Here is a 19,840-nt window from a genome sequence, read left to right as displayed (position 1 = left end):
TCGCTGTTCGCAGACTCATGTTGTGCGCAGCATAAAGTCAGATCATGACTGCTCACATAATTATGGAAAATAATACTTTGTTTAGCTGCCCCAGACTTCTTTGCCCTGTCGTATTAAAAGGCAACTTTCTTTTTTTTTTTTTTACCTTTATTTATTCAGGGAAGCTTCACTGAGAGGAAGCCTCTCTTTTGCAGAAAGGCCCTGATCGCATTCACACTGTTACACATTCACACCTGCAAGCTGCCCAGTACAACCGCAGCCTGGTCTGCTGGCCATAAGAAGCTCCACTGGAGCTGTTTGGGCCCCCACAGTGTCTGCTTAGAACAAATGTAGCTGATGTCAGTTAAATAATAGTCTACTTCCATTGGTGGTTAAAAATAATTTTTTATAGTTTATTTTGCTGTGAAAAGGACATTTCATGAGAAAGCTAGTGTAGTGAAAATCATCCAAGATCAAGTGTGGACACTCATGTGCATCAGTCTTTACAATGGACTGTAGGGGCTTTAAAGTCAAGATGCTGTGCTCCTAATAGCCAAAAAGACATCGAGGCATGACAATGTTGGTTGGCATTAGAAACTTGCTAACTAGTTATTTATTATACTAACGCTTATGATATATCATTAAAATCATGTGACTTTATATACATTCCAGAGTTTCCCGTTTACCCAGTCCAGTGCGGCCCGCCAGAGTCTAATCTTTTCCGCTTACAGTTTCAATGAAGCGAAAACACTCTCAAACCTCTCATTATAACATAAACTGTCTCTAACATTGTTTTTCGCCATTGATTTGGCAAAGTATCTCTCAAACAAACTAAAATTGAAAGCCCCATATGGCTTTGTTCACTTATCAAATTGCAAAAGAGTGCAATTTAATTAAATATATACAGTATATATATATATATATATATATACATATATAACAAAATTAAATCAATATAAATAAGTTATTTTAACTTTTACTCTGAGTAAATTTTAAATGAGCTACTTTTTACTTTTATTAAGTAGATTATAACAGAAACTTTACTTGTACTCAAGTAAGAGTTCATCAAAGTAATCATACTTTTACTTAAGTAGAATATTTTTGTACTCTTTCCACCTCTGCCAAATAATAATTGTGCATGTAGGTTCACTGGCAAACGACATTGTACAAAAAAATTTACAAGAAGCCTGATCCAACTTAAAAGCCCATGGCGTAGATTAGGAATTGATGGTCTGTTTTTGGTCACATCCTTCCGGATTTCCTACGAGAGTGCATTGATTTTTTTCACTTTCAAGCATTGAACCTAAGCAGATTAAATAACCTGGTGACTCAGCAATAATAATAAAAAATAAATAATTATAGGGCTGCAATTTAGGATGATTTTAGTAACAGAAGCTTCTATAGATTATTTCATCGATTCACTGATGTGTCGTTTAAGAAGTACTTTTGCTTGGCGGCGGCAGGATCAGCTGTGTACGTTGATAGATGCTGGGACCACAGGAGGATGATGTGCCAGTTTGCATAATGGGCACGAGCGTAGACCCCCCTGATGATTCAAATAGGCGAACCGCCGTGTTGTCGGTCCTGACAAGGACGTGGCGACCGCGGAGAGCGGGCAGAAAACTCCTCAGAGCTCTGAAAACCACCAACATTTCCAGGCAATTTATGTGCCAAGAGAAATGATGCTCCTGCCAGGAGCCTCTCGCAGAGAATCCCTTGGATTTTTGCCACCCCTGCAGGGCTCTCATGCACAGCAGGCCAGACGGGATTACGCTAGACGCTGCCGCCATGAGACCCAACACCCTCTGAAAGTGTTTCACAGTGATGGTGCGGCCTAGCTTCACTGTGGTCACCGAGGACAAAATGGACCCGATGCGTGCAGGCGACAGGTGGGCCCGTATCGTCGTCGAGTCCCACACCACCCCTAGGAACGTAGTCCGTTGGGCGGGCGTCAGCACGCTCTTCTTCGCGTTGAGCCGCAGCCCCAAGCGCTGAAGGTGGGCGAGGATGACATCTCGATGCCGAACCGCTAACTCCCGAGACTGAGCCAAGATGAGCCAGTCGTCGATGTAGTTTAATATGCGGATGCCCTGGAGCCTCAGCGGGGCCAGAGCTTTATCCATGCATTTGGTGAACGTGTGAGGAGAGAGTGCTAGGCCGAACGGAAGAACCCGATACTGGTACGCCGCGCCCCCGAAGGCGAACCTCAGGAACTTGCTCGGGGCTGGTGGCCGGTGTTATGTGTAGGTCCCCGGTGGCACCCTGAAGCGGAGGACCACCAGGGAAACTCGCCGGCGACCCACGGTGTGTGAGCCCGATCGTTTTCCAGCTGCAACCCTTCGAGGTGGGCAGACTGGTGAGAACTCGCTGGCGGTTAGCGTGTCCCGAGCACCAAGAGGGCGGGAAAACAGCGCCTGTTGCCTGAGCAGCCACAAGGGAGGGGACCTCGGTCAGCCTCTCAGGGGGCTGTGGGCGAGAGCGCCGCCTCGCGTCCCAGTTTTGTTGAGGGGGATTACGGGAAGCAACGCTTCGCTTCTGTCTCCGGCGGTAGGAGCTAGACGAGGGCTGAGCTCGTCTCTCTTCAGCTGTCACCGTCCTGGACCCAGACCGGTGCCGACATCTGAAGGAACGAAGCAACGGTGGGAGAAAGATAGCTCGCGAGCGCTTCCTCCCCCCAAGGTATCGTTCCGTAGCCGTGCTGCTTAGTTTCTGTCACGCCCGCCGGGTGTCGAGCCACGGAGAGAGCGCATGCAGCCATCTTCGGAAAAGAGAGCCGCACAGGACCTCAGCACCCTCAGGGGCAGGGCCTCGCAATGGACTCAAGCAGCCCCTCGAGAGCTGCCTGGGCATGCGGCATCCCCAGACAGGAAACACTCAGGGCATGAGTGTCCCCAGCCGTGATGTAGCGCGGCATGGAAAGACACACTGCCCTGAACTGCTCACCAGCCATCTCTTCTGCTTCTCCTTCCAGGTAATTTCGTCTTGTGGTAGCTTTCTTCTGAGTAGTCTCAAACATGCCAGAGTGCCTGCTGAATAGAAAAAAGCTAATGTGTCCGGTGTGCCGGCGTGCTTATATACGCCTCCAGTTACGCCGTCAAACGCTACCGTTCTAGCAACGCCAATAGGATTGGAGTAGTTTCATTCATGATTTCAGCCCTGCCACGCCCAGAGGCGTTCCCATTGTGTTGACACCGACGCAGTTCGAGTTCCCTCGAAGGGGAACGAGACACAGTACTTGCTGCTACAGTATATACTTATCAAGGTTGTATAAAGGTAGTTTTTTGTAGACTACTCATGCTACACACATAGAACTTAACATATAATTAAATGTATATTAGAACATGGTAACATATAAAAAAAATATATATACAGTTATTTATACTCATTTTCTTTTTGCATCTTGGAGAATGTTAACAGCAGCAACAAGATAATAATATTTATATGTATGTATATATATGTTTTTTATCTTTACATAAAAAGTCTGAAAAATATTGTGCATCCACTTCGACTGCGTTCGGTCATGTAAAAACAGAGTCCGCCTCCTCATCTTGCCGGAACGTGGCCCGACTGCTTCATCTGGGATATTCGTGGAGCAGGTCTCTGTAAAGATGTGGGCACATTAGTCTCTGATTTCCCATTATTTGGCCAGCCAGTCCTATTTCGTCAAGACCTGACCTTAGTCAGCAGTAGCTTTCCAAGCTGGGCCAGCATGGCTCCTATCGCAGCTCTTGCCAGAGTTCAGTGAATTATTTATATTTATATATTTTGAATTTATATTTTTAACATCAGGACACACAAACATGTAGGTAAATCCCCCAAGCAAAGTCTGCAGCACTGCAGACTTGAGGAAAGTGTACATAAAAGGCTCAAAAAGTCCACAAGGCAGCCCTCAAGCACTCACACAGCATGACAGCCCTGAGCTCTGCTGGAGGACCGTCAAGGTCTATAAGTGTGGACATTGGGACTGGGCTACGGACTTGCATCATTCCCACTATCATGACTTAACATGGGATTCAACCTTAAACTCTTTCAGCTTTCAGTAGTTCGCATGTGGAAGAAGAAGCGGAACCAAAATACAATATTTATAGCTCCAATGCATTTAGGAGTCAAGTAAGAGCACAACAGCACTGCTGCAGTAGTCGCCGAGTGGTCACTGACACTCTTTCTATGACTAAGAGCTTCCTCTATTGCTCCTATAGCGCCAGTTGGTCAGTGAATTGCAGTCACATGTTTCAAAGGATATGGAATGATTTTTAACCTGGAATTTATTGTGGCAAACAACATTTCACATGTTATCCTGTGTTATCCCTCGTGACATGTGTCATCTCTTGATTGCCAAATCCACAGATGGTAGTTTATACATGGTTTATTGATCAGGTGACATGTTCAGATATCCATCGCAGTTCCGTGTGCCTGTAACTCAGTGTCTGGCTGCTTTGCTGATAGTGTAGAGTAGTCGGTGTGCTGAGATGACTCAGTCTCTCTAGAAGTCTAGCAAAGTAGTTTGAGGTCATCTGGTTCATTACTGACTGCCTGGTGGTGCGAATGAATCACTGACTAGATCTGCAGTTGTCTATCTGCTGATTTTGATACAAATGAAGTGCCTGTTGCACTGAATGTTATCACTTAATATCTGGTTTCTAATGCTGTTATTATGCAAGGGGCGTGCTGCTTTCACATAGCTCTGCAACTGATTGACCATTTGATGTGTCTTTTTATGACAATAGCAATGATTCCATGTGTGTTACTTCCTCCAGGCTATCTTACTATCATCTGCTGGCATCCATCCCTGCCCCGGCCCTCTTTGATGAATCGCTTTGCCCTGCCACTCACAAACAAACACAGCCTGATTGAAGTTTGTTATGGAGCTCAAAATAAACCCCAGATCAGTTGCTGCGGTTAACCTTGTCAAGCTAGGCTTCAGGGGATCTCAATCGGCGTAGATACGCTGATACATTTCCATTTATATTTTCACATAAAAATAGGGCGAGGAGTGCAATGATGGGTTTTGAAATAGGAATTTAAATGAATTCATATTTAAGCAGGTGTAACCTTGAAACAGGCGACTTCAAAGACTGAGCCTGTAGGCCTAAACATTTCTAGCTTGAGCGGAGACAGCAGGATGTTTACTGTTGCTGTCAGTGTTATGTATGCACGTTATTTACTGTGAGAAACCTTGAACAGTAAATCTTTTCACTGGTGGGCTGACTAGCTTACTGATGGAATGCATAAATTAATTAATTAGATTTAAGTGAATATTGTTTGCATATGCTTACCTTCCTACTTGCTTTACAGAAGCAACTGAGAAACGCTGACAGGTTGACTCACTTAAATCATGCACCAGAAAAGATGCAACACTTAAATCAAGGCATAGGTACGTGCTATTACCGTCAGAGATGTGAGAAGTGCATTATCTGCCTCATACCGCTTTATGAAGTGCTGCTGGTGGTAATGAGGGTCTGATTTTGTTGGTTTTGCTTCTGTTTGAATTTGTGACTGCGAGTGAGCGACGGAGAGGAGAGGAGTCAATCTCTGACTTATTTTGCACCCTGATAAACGCGGGTGATTATAAACAAAAGTGCTGCATCCCGTCGGGGGAACTGCACATGGCAATTATGGCAGAGAAAAGATGCTCGGAAAACCTTGTTAAAATCTAATAAGCCCAAGGTTCTTTCTTGTTTGCCTTGTTTTGTCAAGGCATCGCAAATATCCCAATGAAATAAAACTGCAAGAATACCAAAACCATTCTCCTCCTCCTATCATGTGGCTGAATTACACTGCAGTAATTTAACACTGCATGCAGTTAAAGAGCAGCAACTCTTATGATTGCAAATGTATACTGTTTAGAAATGACCCACAGCAATTTAGCAAGGCCTGGCTCTGGCAATGATGCCACAGCATCTGGAGCGATGCTGATTTCTGCTTTTCTGATACAGCTGCAGAATCCACCTGTGCTTCACATGCATCATAACACCTGGCCAAAACTTAGAGGCAGGGCTGAAGTGTACTCCAAGCAACATTCTACTTTATGTTCCCTCGGTGGGTTTTTGTTTTTAGCCGTGCTAGGGATGGCAACGGGGTGATCCTCATGAATATGGTACAACTCATAACAAAAATCATCATCAAAGAACATTGCATACACATATTTTCCCCCATCCCTTATCAAATTGGATGTCATTTCACTATTCAATTTGAAATTATATATGTGTGTTATTAACATATACACATATTTAAAGAGGTGGTTTTATGCTTTTTGGCTTTTTCCTTCTCCTTTATTGAGTTATATACCTTTTTTGTGCATGTAATAAGTTTGCAAAGTGAAAAAGCCCAAAGTCCAGCCCAAAGGGAGTTCCCATCTCCCACAGAAAACACTGCTCTGAAGAGCTTGAAAACAGCTCGTTTGTAGTCCAGCCGTTTCCCTTTCATCCCTGTGACGACACAGGGATGAAAGGGAAATGGCTGGACTACAAACAGTAACAGAGCTCTGTTAAAACTTTATGGATGAAAGATACATTTTTTACAGATTAATAACTCACCACTCTGAAACTCTTGCTCCAGTCTATGTTGCCAAGCTGGTCGACAACATGTACAGCTGAAATAAAGCCGTGTTTACCGACTTGTTACTGGCCCGCAGCCTTCACACACAGGGTGAAAAGAGGAGCTGCAGCAATGTGCAGTATGAAAAAAAATATGGTGTTTTTAGAAAATTAAACCATGTAAACCTGTTCTGGTACAACCCCTAAATAGGATTATGAACCTGAAAATGAGCATAATACCACATCTTTAAATGCAAATCACCGTAACATATAATCAGTTTTTCACATCAAATTATTATTTATATAGTGCCAATTCATAACAGAAGTTACTTCATTGCAATTTTCATACTGAGCATGTAGTCTAGAGCCTTCTCTTTGTAATATTTTTATTGTGATTTTATTTTCAAACATTCAAGCATTTTATTAAGAGATTAAACATTATTGGTTTATTCATGTAATTTCAATAAATCATCAAATAATATACATTGCAGTACTGAAAAAAAATCTGTAATGAATGACAATGCTTCGGTAGGTAACACTTCCAATTACAATAATGAGCGTTAGAAATCATGAATTACAAAGCAAAGCAGTGCATTCATGACGGCCTAAGAGTTTCACTGAGGTAGAGTGGGAAAAAAAAAAATCTAAAGCAAGAACAGAAAGACTCTTAGCTGACTACAGGGCATGTTTGGAATCTGCGATTTCAGCCAAAAGAGGTGTTAGCTCTGTAGTGACAGACAAGGTGCCAACATTTTTGCACATTCATTGTTTCATTTTTTTCCCCAATATGTTAAATTCAGCAAAGAGAAATTAATTGTGCTTTGAAATATGCAGAAATATGTCACGGTTACATTTTCACCCTGCAGAGGTTGTGTTAATTGCCTTTCACTTCATTTTTCAGCGAAAACTACAAACTGATCATGGGTTTGCATATAACATTTTCTTGCCAACCTTTCTCAACACTGTCAAATCAAAATTTAAATAGTTATCTTTCTTTGCTCAGCCTCTATCAGTAGCACCACACTGAAGTGCCTGGCAGATGGAGAGGAACCAGGATGCAGACATAATGGCGGACATCGGCAAAAGGTCACGGGATATCAGTAGCGGAAGTTGGTTGTGTGTGGCTTTGTGGCTTTGTGCCGTTTTTGCGCAAACATCTGCACAGAGTGGTCCTCTCTACACTGGCGTCTGTCATTTTTCCAACTTGATGCTATTCACTATTTTCAAAAAGTCACTGCTGTGCTTTGAGCTGAATGCATTACAGAAGTGCTTGTGTCGCTGTTTATTCTTAGTTTTGTTTAAATGTTAAATAATGATGTGAAGGTGATGATGTGTGGAAGCCTTGACTAAGATGACATTTAAAGCCAAGTGAGTCTAACACTAAGCACTAGACAAACTGTTGGACTGTTGGACTGTATGTGACCATTAGTCTCTTCAAGTGGTGCTGATTGAGCATCAATTATGCCCGATAAGACCTCTAGTGACAGCTTTAAATGAGACTCTAATAAAACAGTATGAGACTAGTATTAGGTTAATTATTTAGTAGCCATCATGTGCTTGTGTGTGTGTTGCCTGATGGCAGTGTTGTAGCATCCCTGGCCTGGCAAGGTGGACATGCTGTAACTCAGGGTGATAACAAGGAGAGGATCATCCTGAGCCTGGATCGAGAGAGCACTGAACTGGTCCTCATTATTTCATCATTCATTTCTCTCTCTCTCTCTCTCTCTTCCTCTCACATTTCCCTTCTGTCTCTTTCTTTTTTTCACTGATTTACAGTAGCAAATAGAGATACAGAAAGCATACTAAAACAGAATGAACCATCTCTGGTTATTGACTGGGATAACAGGGAGCCTCGCTGATCAGTATAAGAAACCAAACCATCAGATCATGACTGAACCAGCTGCTAGATTTAGCACAACACCACACAAAACCTTTTCATGAACATGGTAAAAGATGGCGATTTTGATTCACATGAGACTGCTGTGGGACCAGATAGCTTCAACTGTGCACACTTTGTAGAATGACTTCAACTCAGCTGCTAAGCTGTTAGTGACTGATCTATTTTGTAAGTGCCAGCTTATCATAATCAGCTTTTGCACATTTCTAAGCTGGTGATTCAACACAATCTCTGAACCTCAAGTAAATAATTTTATGAATGTCAGTGCTGCACAGTTTAACTTCTCTACTGTTTTGACACTTTTATTGTAGCTTAAAATAAAAAATAAAACACTAACAATAGTAATATTTGGGGGGACATAAGTCGACAGTGACATTTTATAGCCCTGTTATTTGTAAAACCACTCAAGGGGCACGTCATGTGTTATAATTAGCTAGCTGTTTATGTTTTATTAGCTGAAATAAATTGTACATCATGAATAACAAAAAACAACAACAAATAATCAATGTCAAACTGTAATAAGGGACTGTGTCTCCAAAATAAACAAGTCTTTCTGCTCTCATCAAAAGTTGAAAATATGTATGTTACTTAAATACTTTTCTTTTAAGAATTTGAAATGCAGATATTTTACTTTGAACATACAATACCATCAAAGATCAGATTAAAATATCTTCTTCACAGTTATTTTTGCACTTTGTAACCTTGTGTTATAAGTGCTATGTAAATAAAGTTTATTATTATTATTGTGTGTGACAGTAATTAACCCATTGTCAAACAGACAGCTATATGGGTGAGAATAACACAAGTGTCAATCTGATTTCTGATAGAGATGCAGCTTGCCTACTGAAGCTGAAAATGTTCATTGCTTTAACAGCTTTTTGTGTGAGTGGTGATTCATGTTATTTGTGCAAACAGGTGTGGGGTAGAGCAACCACCTAGGAATTATGTTTACATATTACTCATTTGTTTCAGCCTTTTTATGTGGAAATGTTTCAGCCTTTTTGCAGACGTGGTGGGGTTGATGTTGGTCAAAGTGTGTGTTTCAGTTACATTTTAGTAAATTAAACATGTAGTGTCTCTTGCTAAAAGTCATTAATTACTTTTTTTATGTTTAATCCTGATTGTGATTGTTCCCAAGTGCTGTTAGTGCCCAAACAGTACCATATACCAACATCATGACTTAATAGCCACGAGGAGATATTGTACCGCAAGAGTGAATACTGTAGGAAGACATCTGAAATATTTTGTAAAAAAATCTTTCAAGTTTGTTTCACAGATGTAGTGGTTTGTTTTCTGCGACAACATATTAGGGCCATTGAAGGTAGAAAAACAAAGAGAGACAGAGCTGGGAGAGGGAGATAACATTCCCAGAAACCCCCCTACCACCAAGATATTCTCTGACATGTGAGTGGTAAATCTGTGAGAAAAGAACTCGGAAAATGTTTTTCAGATGTGCTTGTGTTAAATATATAGATAAATGCTCTGTACTCTATTAAAAGCAAGTATGCTGATGTTAATAACAACAGCCGTCACATTTAAGCTACTTTCACCAACCAGTATTATATGATACTTACTTCTGTTTAAAGACCAAAACTGTTGGTGTGTGAGTGTGGGGGTGTATGGGTGAGCTTAGTATCATCGCGAGTGCTTTGGATAGGAAGCACTGTCTTGCTCCTGATGAGCAGTTGGCTCCTTGCACGGTAGCCTCTGCCATCAGTCTATGAATGACTGTGTGAATGTGACAAGTGTTGCAAGGCATTTGAGTGGTCGGTAAACCAGAAAAGTGCTGTATAAATACAAGTCCATTTACCAAATACCATGTGGTTTGCTAACTACTTAGATTCTGCTTTACCTGGTGATTACTAATCTCACATCTGACATGATAGGATTGGTTGGAGTGGGTAAAGGTGGAGGTGGGGGATATTAATCATCTGTTAAAACCAAGATGAAAGATTATACCGTCAGGACACCCTTAGAGGGCACAGACTGTTATCTTTATAGCTGAAAAGCAAGCCTTGTTGCTACTGGATCCCAATAATGGGTCTTACACAATGTTCTGTGACAGGAAACTCTTGGGTAAAATGCAATTCTGGGTGTAAATACATTTTCAAAAATCTGCTGCCTCTCTAATGCAGGATGATTATTTGAGAATGGTGTTCTCCTGAGCCTTTTATATGAGGCTGAGCACACTCTCTCTGGTTAGACACGGCAGCTATCAGCTCAAACACACCCATACTGCCACCTTTGAGATTACTCCTCTGATTCCCATCTCTCCCATCATGGAGACTTGACATTTAGTTACAAGACAGAAAATTGTCTTCAAAACACCTCAAAGGAAAATTTTAGTACCTGGCAGAGGAGGGGAAAATATCCAATTTGAATGGCTGACAAAGACAGTGGAGCCAGTGCAAACACACTTGGATAATGTCTGATGACAGAATATGTTGCTTCATCATTGGGAGGCAGAAAATCTGGATTGCAGTTTAATGTGTAGATGTTTTGATTTCATTATTCTGATGATATTGTTAGAACATTTTATCTTGTCTGATCTCTTAGAATGTGACTGACATGACAACTGCAGAAAACTTAGATTTTATTCTTTTATGTATAGGCCTACAGAGAAAGTTATACTTCATGGAGTGATCTTTTGTTAAACTGCTACTCACTGGTTGCAAGGTGCGTTATTTGTAAAACACAAATAATGTTCTGTAAATTCAATTAATAATCGTCAGTTATACAGTCCCTAAAGACTTCGGTGTATATTTTGTTCTCGCTAAAAGCTTCAATAAAAACTTTGAAGTGGTGTTTTTGGTGCCAAGAAAGTTGATGGAGTAGACTGTCAAGCAACCAAGCAGCCCTTGGTGACTAAGTTTCTGGAACTTTTGCCACTCACAGACTCCATGGGAGGCTTTGGCCTGAAAGGAACTTGAATGTCAAACTTGTGGAAAAAGTTGAACCCCCCCACCCCCACCCCCATCAGTGAGGGATTTTGGCAACCCTAATCCATGTTGTGCACAGTTATTTCAACCCTGAGCCAGCACTCTAAAGAAAGAGAGTGGGTGCACTGTGGTGAGTGGGCTAAGTTGCGTTTTGTCATTGTTGCCTGACTTCAAAGCCACCAGCTCACCATGCTCTCTTCTGAAATCCCCCAAAACCTGACACCATTAGAATACCATCAAACACTCTCTGGCTGCCTTTGAAATGCCACTGACACTGTTTGGCGCTGCAATTTGCAGGCTCTAAAGAGCGCGCACGTGTTATTGAAATAAATCTGAGGCTTGTAATGGGAATGGAAATGAACACATCTTTCATGCTTTGGCTTAAGAGTGAGAGTTGAATATTGAGATGAAACCTTGTTTTCCTAAAGAATAGGTTGTTGACTTTGTAGCTCTCCCTCACTGTCCATTTTAGCCTTTCCTGTAATTTTCTTTTTCATTTTTCCTTTCCCATCTTATTTTCTCCCCTCCTCTGTTCTTCACTCTGGTATTCTCTTCTTACCCTCATCCAGATGGCAGAAAACGATTGTGTCCAGAGGGAAGATTTTAAAATGTCTGCAGCGCGAGAGATAGAAGAAGTCTGTCTAAACAGTCACAAAGGTTAAGTGTACCAAGTGAGTGCTTTGATAGACTTCTGACTATTGATTCTATAATCAGACAGCACTAACCGTGGACTTCTCCCGTTTCATATGGTGCTGGTGTGATGGGAGATAGAAGTGTACAGACTGATGAATTTAATTCAGACACGGAGCCATTTCTACAAGGGAAAACGATGTGGAGGGTAGAAGAGTAGGTAGGCACAAGAAATAAAGCAAGTAGGCGGTCTTCCAGTAAATTGTACCAGTAAATCCCAACAAAATCGCATCCTCCTTTTACTGAGAAACATGAACCCTAACAGTTACATGACACTCAGTAGTGGAACAATATATGTTAGTTACAGCAGTAAATTGTCATTGTACTTGAATTGAACAGCACTCTATTGTGTGGTAATCTGTATGCATTAAATTGTTGGCAATGGATAAAAAAAACACATTATATTTATAAGGTAGTGAGGACTCAGTCGCTCAACATCAAGGCAGTTACAGTTTATTGGTTTCAACTTTTAATGAGCTGGTTCAGAAAGTGATCAGCCTTTCACTGGAGAGGGGAGCTGTGCTTTATCTTCAGAGAGGCACCACTGATCCGCAAGCCGCTCTGAGAAACTTGATAAATATGGGCTCAAATCTGAACCCCTTTCCTTCATCAGAAAGATGGGCTCCCAGCCCCCAATGTGAACACAACAGAGATGATGAGAGACGGCCAGATCTTTTCATATCGTCACGAGCTTCCACAGAATTTTCTCTGTTATGTTAAGCTGAAAGCATTGCATCCATAATTGGTGAATCGTGTTGGATATTATCTGGACAGCCCTGTCCTTGTCACACAGGAGTGGAGAAACATACTCCTTTCTCATATAGATTTCTCTTTGTTTTTGCTGAACTATTCATTTTTGTAGACTTGGTAACAGACAAGTCTGTCCAGAAACCCGTGACTGAATTAATAATGACAGAATCTGAAAAAAGAAAAATGAGAACTTACATAAGCCACCATATGTCTGAGGCAGACACTTTTCTGAGGCTTGAAACTTCCCTGCACTTTCAGACCCACACTGAGAGTTGTACAGTAGCATGTGATTCCTGTTGCACTTGCTTTACTAATCAACAACTTGTATACACATCCACACACAACGATTTCCTCTGAGACCCCTCACTCCACCCTCCACAACAGTAAGAAGCATCACAGAAGGCTGAAGTAAAAAAAGGAGTTGAAGGATGGGTGAACCCCCCACAAACACGCACACACACACACACACACACAGGGATCTTGTTGCGACACTGAGGGGAGTGTGTGAGAGAGATAAAAAGAGGATGAACATGATCAGAAGGGATAAAGCCTCGTAGAGTCCTTGGCGGTATCTCCCTCAGTCAGGCAAGACAAGCTCACATGTACACGCGTCACATGCACGTAACTCAAAGGTAACACTTTTCTCCCCTTGTACCGTAAATGCTTTTTTCTCATCCAGTCCGGCAACTGGGAGCAGCTGCATTCTCTGTAGTAAATGCAACGGTCCTGCAAAAGCAAGTCAGACAACTGAATGAGTCTACAGTGTGTAGCATGTAATGCAATGGATCATAAACATTGCAGCAGGTTTGTGTGAATAGAGATCACTGACTTTTATTGCAGCCTAGCTGACAGGGCCTTTCAGAACATCCTACTCTTTCTTCAGGGTATCTGTTTATCTTCAGGGCATCTGTTTATATCTGAGAAATACTTGTTTTTGTGGATTTTTCACTGTGCAGTGTGTACCTCAGTGACTGGTTTTCGTGTGGCTGATTTTCCCTGACATTTTTTGTTGTTTGCATTTTGTTGGGAGTGAAGGTAAAATATAGATACATTCTGTGTGTTTCTTCCAGTCGAGTTCGATGACTGTGCGGGGAACGAGGACGTGAAGTTTGACGTGTCGGACGCCAGCTTCCACGTGGACCGGGATCTCAATCTGGTTCCTCTGCGAGATGTCCTGTCCAGCAGGCCAGTCCTGTTCATCCACGGGCTCAGTGCACATGCAGATGACGTGGCGCAGGTGGAAGTCACTGGATTGCCGGTTCATTCGCCTCACAATCTTAGGGTTAGTGGAAATTGCTGCATGTGTGTTTTAAAAAACAAAAAAAATTACAGTTACACTTCATTAAGGACGGAAAAGGTTACTGTAATGTAGTATAACTGGACATAATGTAGCAGTGATTAAAGGACAACACCCCTGGGTGAATATAAAGATTTACAAGCTGTTTTTGTTTGATATTTGGGGAATTATTTACCATTTACATTTACAAGATTTAGATGACGAGGTTGATACCATGCTCATGTCTGTACTGGAAATATGAAGCTACGGCCGGCAGCAGATTGCCTAAGCACAAAGACTAGGAACATGGGGGAAACAGGTGGGCTGGCTCTGTCCAAAGGTAACAGTCTGTCTACCAGCACATCTAAAACTCACTAATTAACACATTATATCTCATTTGTTTATCCCTACATAAATAAAGTGTGAACATGACACATTGCAATATTGCTGGGGTTTATGTGCTGGATTATTTCTCGGCCCGGGACAGTATGTTACAAACCCAGTGTGTTTGATAAGAGGTTTATTCAGCTTGTGCTAAATTTCACCCACTGTTAATCACAGAGAGTTTGCTGCTTTACCTTTTTGTGCTAATTCTGTTATTATTTGGGCAAGATTGTTTAGCATTTTAGTAGTTAGCCTTACTCTTCCGTCTTTGGAACACAGAAAGGTCAGACACACCTCAATAAAGATATAATTTCCAGAGTGAACATAGAAGTCACTGCTGGAGGATCCTCCATGATGAACATCTTAGCATTTAGTGTTTTAGCCAGACCCATGGTGGCGTGAGCCTTAATTTTAATTGTATTGTTGTGCATTGTTGTACTGTTCACAAACTGCAAGGCCTAGCCCAGGTGTGACAGCAACACCCAAACCCCTTGACACTCACCCAGTAAATGAACAGATTTGACATGTATCTTAAATCTACAGATTTTAAAAAAGTACTCAAAAAATTACTTTGTTACAGTAAGGAAAGGAAATATAATTCATCCAGCCTCTTATTGACCCATATTGGTTAAAAACTCCTAAGCCAGCCAAATCCTCCAGTAGCTTTTAAATATCCTGTACAGACATCAGGGAATCTAAATCTTATCATCTTAAAGAACAAAATTTGTACAGAGTTTAGCAACTTGTAGAGGTAAAAAGAGGAACTGGGTGTCATTCACAAAACATTCATACATTAGTGATCGTAATTGCGAATTAAAAACATTGAAAAACAAATCCATCAAATGTTCAGAAGCATCTGTTGTCAGTCATATTCATGCATATGTTGATGAATTCTAATCACTCATAAATTTGAAGCAGGCTCATGCGACCTTAATTTTCATCAATTAACATAATTGCACCACCTCAGAGATGCCATATTAGGCAGTTGGGGAAAAACCCACATCCATAATCTTTAATGGCAAATGGATATTTAAACACAATGAAAAAAAACTTCAGTGATGCAGATATTAAGGTAATATTTTTGTCATTTAAAGAAAAATTGCCATCAATTTTAAAACAAGAAGGGACATCAAAGCCTCGATTTAAGATGATGCAGGGGGAAAGCTCAGAGAAGGTGATTGATGTTGCATTCACCAAGAGAACCATATAAGAAGTTAAAAGAAAGGATTTCGATTTACTAAAGAGGAACATGTGAAAGTCGCTGGAGGAGGCCAGGAGAACAGCTGCTGCTGCGCTCTGCCAAACCTATGAGCATATCGTTGCCATCACCAGAGATGTGTCAGTTTCTAGTACTGTTGCCATCTGCAACAGAAACTGAGCCCAGCACTAAATCTGTATGCAGGCAGATGGACTTTCACATTTCACCATAGACAGTCTAGATTATTGATCCAGATTACTGAAACTTGCAAATGTTTAGCCCTTGAAAAGGTGCTAAACACTCTGCCATGCACCAGCAAAAGTGAACGATTCATAAAGGGGTCTACTGTGGGTTTCACATATGCTTCACATATGCTCTGAATCAGTCGAGAGCAATTTCTTCTTGAATATACAAATATGTTGGAGCCATTTAAACTTTGATGAGGACCCAAAAGTGCATACATTTCCCTCTTCTCATGTTTTTAACCATCAGCCATGCATGAGGTCACATGGAGGGGTAGAGGAAGGAAAATTCTTTTCTACAGGGCAACATAAACAGCTGTAATGTTTTTGCATCAGGGTTTTGTGCATGAAGAATTACACTGGCCAGTTCAAATTATATGGGGATTTGGCCAGAAAGCCTGTACTCCAACACTGAGCTTTGTTTCTCTGCAAATGTGTCTTTTTGTTTGTGTAATCTACAGAAATTTGTTTCTGTGGCCAGCAAATTGACTGCCTAAAAAACTACACCTGAATAAACACCATTTTCCCTCATACATATCCTCCATAAAGATCAATTCCCTCTGTGTTTAGGCCAAATACACTAAGTTGATAAGGAAAAGTTTCCAGGAACTGCAGGTACAGTTGGTGTTCCCTACATTCTCTCAGAGATCATCTGTCTTCCTGCTGTAGTGCTCAGAGTCCTGCTGCTATATTCCACCAGCCGCCAGCTTAATGAATGTTTCCATCCTTTTTGCCATGATGTGGCTCTTATTTGTTTGTGCCTCTGACTATCATTTATTTGGTTAGCTAGTCCATGGGTGTTACCTTGGCAAGTCATTGAGATATAAGTGAATTAGTCTTTTGGCATGCTATGTGTGTGAAGTTTCTAGTGACTAATGTGACCGTATGGTCATCTGTATGGGTGAGTATGTGTGTGTGCTTGCTTTCCATGAGTTTGTGGATCACTTTCACATGGCATTTCATTTTGTAGTGCATTTATTTGTTTGTTTGTTGTTATTTGTTTGTTTATTTTATCATATTTATTTTTTGTAGGAGTTACATTTTTTGGCAAAAGGCATTGCTTTGGGTTGGGCCACCATAAACACCACACCCCTGTGTTTTTTAAACCCAGCAATACTCTCAGACAAAGACAAAGTCCATTCAAAAGACCACACACCCAAAACAAGAAAAGCAATATAGTGTATGCTGTCCAATGCACTGAGGAATGCACCTGTGAGACATGTCGGGGAAACAAACAAAAGACTACACAAATGCATGGCTCAACACAAAAGGGCCAACCCATCAGGTCAGGACTCAGCAGAAGGACAAAGGACACTCTTTTGAGGGAAATACATTTAATATTTTGGATAGGGAAAACAGAAAGAGAAAGACGAGTAAAGGAAGCCAATTACATCAGAGTAGCGAGACCATCTCTCAACAGGGAAGGGGCCCTCGGACACCACTTATCCCCCACTCACATTTGGCCTCTTGGGACAATGCAATCAACGGTCTTTCACACTTGGCCTCAGGTGACTCTAACAACCATAACGACTGTCGTCACAACAGCCGGGAGCATATACAAACCAAGTGCTATCCATCACCTTGATAATGACCCCACAGAGGTCAAATGCCTGGGACTCTCTGCCAGTCGGTTAGAACTGAAGAAGCCTCTTGGATGAGAAGCGAAATGTCTTCAACCAAGTCTAGTTGCCTTTGATTTAACTCTCAATGGAGTCCACCACTTTAGTTCACACCAAAATATCTCGACAACTATTAACTAGATTTTAATGAAATTTTGTACAGATATTCATGGTCCCCATGAGAGGAATCCAAATGACTTTTCCTCTTACACCACTGTGAAGTTGACAGTTGTGGTTTTAAGTGAAGAATCTTAACTATTTGGAGGATTACCATAAAATGTGCTACACATTTTCATGTCCTCATAGGGATGAACTGCAATAACTAAGGTGATCCACTTTGTATCTAGTGAAATCAAGAGATTAACAGTTAATACTTCGGTTTATTACCAAATGATATATACCATATGATTAACTACGATTGTGGTCATGGTAGAGATTAGATCTGCTTAACATCATCATGTTAGCATTGTCATTGTGCCAAACAATGTCCATGGGTGTTAGTGTATATTGCGGTAGATAGACCAGACACTTTAACATGAACACCAATTCATTTGAAGTTTTACATGAACAAGTTCATCCCTCCCCTGGCTTTCAAAGATCGTATGATAGCTAGGGTGGACAAAGGACAAAAGATGTCGGCAGCCAGTAAAGAAATTAAGTTTCTATAGGTATATATATTAAGAAATTGCTTTATTTTTCAGTGACAGATAACATGGAAAATGTAAGCCAAGATTGTGTAACATTGTCACTGTTTCTGCACCAAAGTCCATTATAAACCTGCATTTTTGTCTGTAGATCCTCAGAAATATTACACAATGAACCTTTAAAGCAACTTTAAAATGGCACAACTTAAGGCTTCCAAGTGGTGTTGATCCATCCTTGAGCTTCATTATTATTATAAATCCTTCACTTCACTTCCTCGGATGGTGGGAGCAGATGAAGACTTTTATGTTGGTTCTTGCAGCCATGGCAATGACCCCTTAGATCCATGCAATGTGAGCATGTTAGCATACTGACATTAGCATTTTGCTCAATGCACTACTGTGCCTAAGTACAGACTAAAAGTGCCGCTAGCTTGGCTGTAGATGCTTGCACTCTAAACATGTTTCTCTGGGACAGCAAAAAACATTGATAGTTGTAAAGGACAGCACATTATTGCCACAGTTTTCACCATTTTGTTTGAACTTTTTGTCTTTCTTTAAATTCCTGCTGTAAGATATGTAAGGTCTGTTTATCCCCACGTAGATTCAGGAAGACATCCTCAAGCTAATGGAAGAAAATGTGAGAGGGAGAGTCCTCTTGTGAGGCACAGTGGTTAAAAGCTCTCATTATTTCACTATTAATTAATCTGCTGAAGCTCCTCAAGCTCTGGGACTCATATCATCAGAAAATCTTTTGTCCCTTTCTATGTCCATATCTCAGAAACTCCCCCACCCCATGCCTCTGCACGGTCTCAAGTGACCCATCAAACAAACAGTTCAGAGCAGCAGCAGCTTCTAAAGAATATGTAACTAACTCATGGCATATTTGAAAGCTTGTTTCAATAAGCCAGAGGTTTGACTTGTGGAATGACTCTTCTGACAACACTGACTGCACTGGGTTGCTGAGTTTTAAATCTCCACTATGAGATACAGTAGTACTCTTGGTAGTCAAGATGCTTCCACGCCTCTACCCTGTTTTTCAATTGATGCACCATAGAGTAGGTTGGATTTTGAAATTGTGATTTAGTAATAAAATCCCTTTATGCTCCTGTTGAAATTAGATGTTATATTCGCCCAAACCTCCCTTTGTTTCCTCTCTAACACAGAGCGGAAACATTCCATGGTAAATTTATTGACATAACTAATGGTATTGTGGCAGAAAATATTGGCTGGTGATAATTGATAAGTGCTGTGAGCGAAAGGTGGAGAGAATCAGTTTTTAATTCCTCTGCGCAAGCTGTTAGTTTGCTGTTACACAGGCCCGGAGGGAGAGAGGCAGCTGATGAATGATTCCTATTATGGGCAAAACTCAGAATTCAAAGAGTAATTTATTCCCCCTTTTTTCGCAACCGATCAATATGTGAATTAATGGAAGAATGCATTTCAATTTAACAAATGCATGCTCCAAGATATGGACTTTTGGGGGGGTATTATTCAGTGTTGATTTGGTTGTGTTGTGCAGAACAATAGTTATGCAGAACATTTTCTTACCTTCGGGGGGCATAAACAGGCCATTCAAATGTAACAAGTGATAAGAGGCAAAATAATCTGAGTCCAAAAGCCTATTTATTTTGCTTTTGTTATGTTTCATCCATTTTAGCACGCTGAATGAAGTGTAATATTGCATCC

The 19,840-nt window shown here is 41.1% G+C and overlaps 1 protein-coding gene across 2 annotated transcripts in view; it reads left to right on the top strand.

The window, feature by feature from the left end:
• Positions 1–19,840, top strand: part of cdh13 (cadherin 13, H-cadherin (heart)) — a 338,083-nt gene that overhangs the window by 97,398 nt on the left and 220,845 nt on the right. For both annotated transcript variants that reach the window (XM_038706579.1, XM_038706577.1), the window contains exon 3: positions 13,862–14,073. In XM_038706579.1, coding sequence (XP_038562507.1) covers positions 13,862–14,073 — 212 coding nt within the window. The remainder of the gene's footprint in view (positions 1–13,861; positions 14,074–19,840) is intronic.

Source organism: Micropterus salmoides, unplaced genomic scaffold, assembly GCF_014851395.1.
Source record: "Micropterus salmoides isolate LMB-PRFRI ecotype aquatic unplaced genomic scaffold, ASM1485139v1 Ms_hic_scaffold_8, whole genome shotgun sequence".
Taxonomy (NCBI): Eukaryota; Metazoa; Chordata; class Actinopteri; order Centrarchiformes; family Centrarchidae; genus Micropterus; species Micropterus salmoides.
The sequence above is the reverse complement of the archived record's forward strand: the minus strand, read 5'-3'. Positions and strand labels throughout refer to the sequence as shown.